The 7,715-nt window shown below is 34.1% G+C and overlaps 1 protein-coding gene across 1 annotated transcript; it reads right to left on the bottom strand.

Annotated features, from left to right (window-relative positions):
* Positions 1-4,409: 4,409 nt before the first annotated feature.
* On the bottom strand, positions 4,410-7,217 carry LOC110671347 (terpene synthase 10). The gene is made up of 8 exons (XM_021833783.2): positions 6,893-7,217; positions 6,534-6,804; positions 6,341-6,448; positions 5,927-6,221; positions 5,603-5,821; positions 5,378-5,516; positions 5,041-5,289; positions 4,410-4,929 (listed from the first exon to the last, which is right to left on the bottom strand). The coding sequence occupies exons 1-8, from the start codon at positions 7,115-7,117 to the stop codon at positions 4,621-4,623; spliced, it is 1,815 nt and encodes a 604-aa protein (XP_021689475.2). The 5' UTR covers positions 7,118-7,217; the 3' UTR covers positions 4,410-4,620.
* Between the last annotated feature and the right edge of the window lie 498 nt (positions 7,218-7,715).

The following is a 7,715-nucleotide window of genomic DNA, read 5'->3' as shown; positions in this document are numbered from 1 at the left end:
CCAAATATCCTGATGTTACTTCATTGTCTAATGTAGTTTGTGACATTTGTCATTATGCTAAGTAGAAGAAGTTGCCTTTTCCTATTAGTACTACTCAAACAAATAAAATTTTTAAGCTTGTACATGTGGACATTTGGGGTCCATTTTCTGTAACTACTGTTCATGGTCACAGATACTTCCTCACTGTTGTAGATGATTTCTCAAGGCATACATGGCTTTTCTTGATGAAACACAAATCTGAAGCATCTTTTTTACTTTAGTCTTTTGTTCTTCTTGTAGACACTCAATTTTCAACAAAAGTAAAGGTCATTCGAACTGATAATGGTTTAGAATTTTCTATGCCTCATTTTTACTCTTCCAAAGGAATTGAGCACCAAACAACCTGTGTTGAGACACCACAGCAGAATGCTGTAGTGGAAAGAAAGCACTAACACATATTAAATGTTGCTAGAGCACTTTTATTTCAAGCCAATTTGCCCAAAATTTTCTGGTCATATGCTGTTATACACTCAGTCTATCTTATCAATAGATTGCCTACTCCATTACTAAACAATAAATCACCATATGAAATTCTTTATACTACTCTACCTGATATACATGATCTAAAAGTGTTTGGTGCTCTATGCTTTGCATCTACCTTGACAGCCCATGGATCTAAGTTTGATTCTCGAGCAAAGAAATGTCTTTTTCTTGGCTATAAAAGTGGCACTAAAGGATATATTTTGTTTGATCTTTCTACAAGGGAAATTTTCATTTCTAGACATGTTATTTTTTATGAATCCATTTTTCCTTATAAATCACAGTCCTCTTCTCATTTTTCTACCTCTCCTATTTCACTTCCATTAGACACCACACGTTCTGATTATGATTTTCTTTTTTCTCCTTCTTCTTTACTGAATTCTTCGTCATCTACATTACCTTCACAACATGTATCTTCTTCTTCTACTGCACAAACAGAACCAAGACATTCTAACAGAACCCGAAAACCACCTTCATATTTACTAGACTACCATTGCAATTTAGCATCTGCAGCTCCAGCAACTACAGGTCCAGGTATTCTCTATCCTCTTTCCCAAGTGCTTTCCTATGATTTCTTGTCTTCTCCTTATAAACACTTTGTTCTATCTACTTCCACAATAGTAGAACCTAGGTCATATTCACAGGCAATTAAACACGACTGTTGGAAGCAAGCTATGCAATCTGAGATAGCTGCTTTGGAGCAAAACAAGACCTAGGAGCTTACTGATTTACCAAGTGGTAAGGTGCCTATTGGGTGTAAATTGATTTACAAAGTGAAACTTAAGGCAGATGGGTCTATTGAAAGATATAAAGCCAGACTTGTAGCTAAAGGCTATACACAAACTGAAGGTATAGACTACTTTGATACCTTTTCTCCTGTAGCCAAAATGACTACTGTGCGCTTGTTATTAGCTCTTGCAACTACCAACAATTGGTTTCTTCAGCAACTAGATGTAAACAACGCATTCTTGCATGGAGATCTCCATGAGGAGGTTTATATGGCCTTGCCTCAAGGATTTAAGGCTTCTAAGCCCAATCAGGTTTTTAGATTGCTTAAGTCTCTTTATGGCTTGAAGCAGGCTAGTAGGCAGTGGTTTTCGAAACTTTCTACTGCCTTACTCTCTCTTGGATATTCCCAATCTAAGTCTGATTATTCTTTGATCATCAAATCCACATCACAATCATTCACTGCTATCTTAGTGTATGTTGATGATGTTATTCTAGCAGGGAATAATATGATAGAAATCACTCAAGTCAAGCATTTTCTTGATGATTCCTTTAAAATTAAAGACTTGGGTGACTTGAGATTTCTCTTGGGCTTAAAAATTATAAGAAATTCTGAAGGTATTCTTATTAATCAAAGAAAATATGCCATTGAGATCTTATCTGACATTGGCTACTTGGCTTCCAAACCAGCCAAAACTCCCATGGACTGTTCTCTTAAGCTTCAAAAGGACACAGGAGATGTTCTTCCTAATCCTTCTTCCTATCGAAAACTAATTGGGAGACACTTATACTTAACTACTACTAGACCAGATCTTACATTTGCTGTTCAACAACTCAGTCAATTTTTAGCCTAGCCTACTATTTTGCATCTTCAAGCTGCAAATAGAGTTCTTCGCTATATAAAGGCTTCTCCTGGTCTTGGTTTGTTCTTTCCAGCAAATTCCTCACTTCAATTAAAAAGCTTCAGGGATTCTGATTGGGCAGGGTGCATAGATACAAGGTGATCTATTACTGGTTTCTGTATTTTCTTGGGCAACTCTCTAATTTCATGGAAGTCTAAAAAGCAAAGCACGGTGTCTCGATCTTCTTCTGAGGCTGAATATAGAGCCTTAGCTCCTGTGACTTGTGAACTCCAATGGATTACATATCTGCTTCATGATCTCCATGTTCCTTTCACACAACTAGCATTGATTTACTGTGATAATCAATCTGCCTTATCTATTGCCGCTAATCCTACATTTCATGAACGTACCAAACATATTGAACTTGATTGCCATATTGTTCGTGAAAAATCTCAGCAAGGGCTAGTTAAGTTGCTGCCTATTTCTAGTTCTGCCCAGATAGCTGATATTTTCACAAAACCCCTAGCTTATACGCCAATTCACACTCTTCAACTCAAGCTGGGAATGTTGGATATTTATTCTCCAACTTGCGGAGGGGTATCACATGAAGCAAAGCAGTTACGAAGCAATAAAGCTGAGAGCTAGAATTCAGCTAGAAGTTACTGAGCTGGAATTACTTTATTCTAAAAATATAGTTTGTTAGAAATATTTAGCATATGTAGTTTGTGTCATATAGCAGTTACAGTTAGTTTTCTTCCTGCTGATTTTCTAACTGGTGTATAAAAACATATCTTTGGGCCTTCTATCAATAAGAATGAATTACAATTTCATTTCCAGAAACTTGTTATGAATATTAGGCGAAGACAAAGTTTAAATTTCATCCATTTAATACAAAAGGTTGAAAGAAATCGCTTGTTATTAAAGATATCAATTCTAGTTTGATACCATACCTTTTCACACTGAAGCAATTAAACTCATGGTGCTAATTCTATTGAATTTCCCAAAAAAAAAAAAGTATGTGAATGTTAAATTTATCTCAGTATTGCATTCACAATTTATAGTTGCAAGTTGATAATTACCCTGAAATCACAAGTCTCAAACCCACATCTCAACAACATCACATGCCTGTCCTGGACCTATCAAATTAGGCAAAACTCAAGCAATCAGAAAATTCAGCTATAAGCCTGAAAGTTAATATTTTTCAAAAACCAACCAAACAATTTTTAAAAAACCCTATAAATTTGCTCTGCTATCCTTAATAATATTATAAGGCTATTGCAAAAAGATTCACAATTTTTTAGCTACCTATGAATATTTTATGAATTTTATTCTAAATGCCGTATTAGGTAAAAATGAATAATTCGAAGTTCGAGTTTACCTATGTCAATTCTAATGCTTGGAACGAGTCCGGGACATTTGAAAATAGTGGGAATCACTGTAATATTGACTCACTTCTGAAGTGGGTTGGGCAGCCCGTGTGTCTGGCCCGAAAATGCAATCTCAGTCGCTGGTGGAATTTCCTCGAAATGAAAACACTTATGCAAAGCTCACCAAAAGTTATAATATAATTTTTATTTAAAATTTCTAATGGTAATAAACTCGAAATAACTTAATATATATAAATTTCATAATTAAAAATATTCAATTATTATTTTTAATGTTAAATTTCTAATGGTAATAAAATGAATGCTATATGTTAAATCTATGTCAGTATTGCATTCAAAATTTAGTGTGTTTTTAGTAAAAAAGTTAAATGTTAATTTTCAATGAGGGTAATCATTAATTAAGTCTCCCAAGATTAACATTAATCCATATTAATTAGGTTAAAAGTTAACATAGTTTCTTTAATTATCCAAGTAACATTAATGAGAGATTAAAAGTTACAAGGATAATAATAACCCCTTGTTGACCTTGTATTAAAATCCTCCCTTATAATTACAACTTAATTAATTGCCCTGAATTGAGATTATGGAATCATATCCACAGCTTTTATTATTGAAATCATGTTATCAATAATTATATGAATATTTTTTTGTTGGTATATTGAAAATATAGAGGTGGTGAATTCCTGATTCGCCAATTTAATTTAAATATGTCCGATGTAAATTAATCAATAACTTGTTTCAATTCATAAGAAATTCAAAATGACTTGAATTCGAATAACTTCTAAAATTAAGAAATCAATTGAGAGTTAGCTTAATGGCTCTTATAAAAATTAAACCAGCAAGAAACAAAAGACATTAAAACTCCAAGAGGGAGTTGGGAAAAGCTATAAAATAACTCGAAATAATTAACTTGAATAATCCGCATGACTCCATAATCTTTAATTGGAAATAAATATGCAAGTGGATTAAATTTCAAAATATAAGATGCTGTTTTACATAACATATCAGATCCTTATAAGTAGCATAGTAGCCAAGTAATGGAGGAAAATTGTAGAAATATTAAGATAATGTTGCGAACGAAATGAATTGCTCTAAACTATAGAAATATTAAGATAATGTTGCGAACGAAATGAATTGCTCTAAACTGTCTAGTCTTTGCTAGTAAGAGAAACCGGTTCAACAAGTAAAGATATCACACGATTCTTAGTCTCCAGATTCTGAGCACCAAATCCATCTCCATGTTGGTACATACACTGAGACATCCTCGCTAGGTTCATTGCCATTCTTATGAAAGTTTGCGAGAAGACTGCTGTATTTCCAATTTGATATTCATTTATCTTCTTCCATGCTTCACTAATCAAATAATGTATATGTTCACGAGCTGCTGCTTCTGAAGCTCCACTTTCATGCATATAACATTCAATTGATTTAGGATTATCACCTCTCTTTTGTTCATGCTGCAGAGTGGGGGACAAAAAACCAAAACCAAAGAGATCACAGAGATTAGCATACTGAAGAGATCCAACTTCAAGGGGAAACAATCAAGAAATTAGTTTATAATTGTATACCTTTGATGTTCCTAAATCATCTGCAAGTCTTGTAATCAGGGACGACCATTTAACTATATTAGGATAATCTAATATGCATTCTGAAGCCTCCTTCGTCATGTGATTTGGGACAGCAAAATATGCATGGACTAATAGCAGTGGTGCAGATATGGAAACCCATGCATTATCCAAATATTCTTGTAGACTTGGTGTATACCCACTGTGATACCATTTAGCCTCCAGTAAGTACGATTTACATAAATCTGCCCACTGAAATTTCAACATAATATATATTACTCCCAGTTAAGAAAACTCTTATAATTAAGCATTAATCTGTAGAAATGGAAGCATTAATCACCGCTTTCTTCAGGTAAGGAGTGATGTGAAGCTCTTCCTCCTTAAGACTATCAAATGCAATTTCATTAATGGAGTTGTACAAAGCAAGAAAACATATTTTCATGTAGTCCGGAAGTTTATCCATTTCACTGATGTCCCATCTGAAAAAATTACAAATAATTAATGTTCAAATTAAATTACAAACTAGTTATTAGAAAAAAAGAATATAATTATTACAGATACAGACCTCGTAACAGCCTCTGTAAATAGCTCCACCTCATCTAAGGTACTATAAACATCATAAATATCATCGATTACAGTAATAAGTGCACCAACTTGCGATAGAATTCTCCTGAAATGTCCATATTGAGGCTCGAAAACTCCCCCGACAGTCCATAGGAAGCCCTCCATCGGCCTGGCCCTCACAAAAGCCAACTTTTCACCAAGACCTCTCACCTTCCACCAACTTTTTGATTATGTGCCCCAGTTAGCCCACAGGGAGTAATATATTAATTAAAGCCAAAAAAAAAAAAATTGAGAAAATATTGAAACATGGATATGAATTTCTCACCTGGAAGCATGTTTCAAATCTTGCTGGTGAACGGCTTGGACCATGTTGAAGTCTAATTTTGCATGTTCAAGAAGAATAGGCTTCATATCTGGGCTATTCTCATAAACATCGATGAACCATCTGGCCTCTAGCCTTTGCATCCTCCAATGCAAAGGAAGCGCCAGGGCATGCCTCGCCATATTCAAATGATAATTTTTAGCATCATCACTGCTAGTACTAGAATTGCTCTCCTTTTTCAGATATGCTTTGAGATTCTTGGATGAAAATTTTTGTGCCTCCTCCAAGATAGCCTCACCTGCACCAATATTAAGTTTTAGTCAACTGCTATGACAGCCACTTTCAGGACCATAAAATTTCGAGTTTAAGTCTTATATTAAAGCAAAATGAAAAAAAAAAAAAAAAAAGAAGTCTCACCTGGTAAGGAAAGGTATGAAGCTTCATATAAATAAACAAGTCCCTTCACATCGTGGCAAAGGGATGCCTTGAAATTTCCTTCCAAATCCATGAAACTACAGAAAACCTCTGCAAGTATGTAAGAGAAATGAAATTCAATTATTTTTTGCTTGTTTGTTGTCGTTAATTACGATAATAATAACTGATGAATCACCTTGAGGTACATTGTAGCCGTGCTTTCTTAGAAGTCTGAATTGAAGAGCGGTGGCATACAAGTGTGGTTCCTGTTTCATCCTTTGTTTGTCAATAATATTATCGTATATGCTCTTCAGTTTTGTTCCTATTTGATCCTCATAATGGTAAGCCACTCCAAGTCTTTCCAGAGTATCAATTATCTCAAGCTGATCCAAAGGATTTGTTGCTCTTTCAAGCATCATCTTCACTTCTTCCTTCAACTTGTTAACTCTTGTGGTGTACGGCTCTCCCTACAAAAACAATCGTTAACAGATCAATCACCTTAGCTGATATATATAACAGCAAACAAATTTAATTGAAAACAAGATGAAATCGTACCGCATATTCATTTTTCAAGGACGCAACAAAATCATGACTCCATTTAGAAGGTGGGTAGTTGGCAGATCTCCTGGTAGTAATGTTATCAGGAATTTTGGTGGCAATCGTGTGTTGAGCATGTACATAGCTTGGAAGGCGTTTGGTGCTTGATAATGGGAGGGAAGTGCGAGTTTTAAGTGGCAAGATAGTGCAGAAAGGAAAAGATGCCAATTGAGTGAAAGCCATAGAAGAATTTTGCAGTTTAATTTTGTCTTTAGTTGGGGACTTGTTCGCAACTAATGCTTGCACACACTTCCACGGCTCACTTGTATATAATTACTCGCATGTTAATGATGATTTATATAGTAATAAGTTATTGGCACATGGGATTAACTATTGGCAGATTTAATTAATTTATTCATATTTTCTTTCCTACATCGGTCAGCAAATATCAGATCATTGAAATAAAGAAAACCGCCCAATGCAAAAGATTTGTAACCAAAAAGCACGCGTATCGCCAATTATTATTATTGCAATTTTTGTTTAACTTAATAAATGTACTAAATCTGTTAATAAGTTTGTTGTGAATTAAAGGTTAAGAAAATAACGTAATAAAGGAAAATAGTTGAATGTTCAACAGTTTGACTCTTAAAAGAAAAGAAGTGTTGCATTGATCAAAGACTCAAAACTTCCAACTTTGAAAAGTATGGTTAAAAAATTAAAATAAAAATAAAATAAGAAGAAATTAAAGATTTTTCTTAATGTCAATATCTATGCAACTTTTTCTCTAAGTTCAAAAGATTAATTGAATAGAAATTCGATTACAATGACAATTAAAAACACA

The sequence above is a fragment of the Hevea brasiliensis genome, chromosome 17, assembly GCF_030052815.1.
Source record: "Hevea brasiliensis isolate MT/VB/25A 57/8 chromosome 17, ASM3005281v1, whole genome shotgun sequence".
In the NCBI taxonomy this organism is placed as follows: domain Eukaryota; kingdom Viridiplantae; phylum Streptophyta; class Magnoliopsida; order Malpighiales; family Euphorbiaceae; genus Hevea; species Hevea brasiliensis.
The sequence above is the reverse complement of the archived record's forward strand: the minus strand, read 5'-3'. Positions and strand labels throughout refer to the sequence as shown.

Bases quoted from the DNA above. Each gene is read 5' to 3' on its own strand.
- LOC110671347 (XM_021833783.2), bottom strand. From the start codon at position 7,117: ATGGCTTTCACTCAATTGGCATCTTTTCCTTTCTGCACTATCTTGCCA. The intron at 6,449-6,533 runs GTGATTCATCAG...ACATACTTGCAG, and splicing joins CGGCTACAATGTACCTCAAG to AGGTTTTCTGTAGTTTCATG. The intron at 5,517-5,602 runs GTCTGTATCTGT...TAATTTTTTCAG, and splicing joins TTTACAGAGGCTGTTACGAG to ATGGGACATCAGTGAAATGG.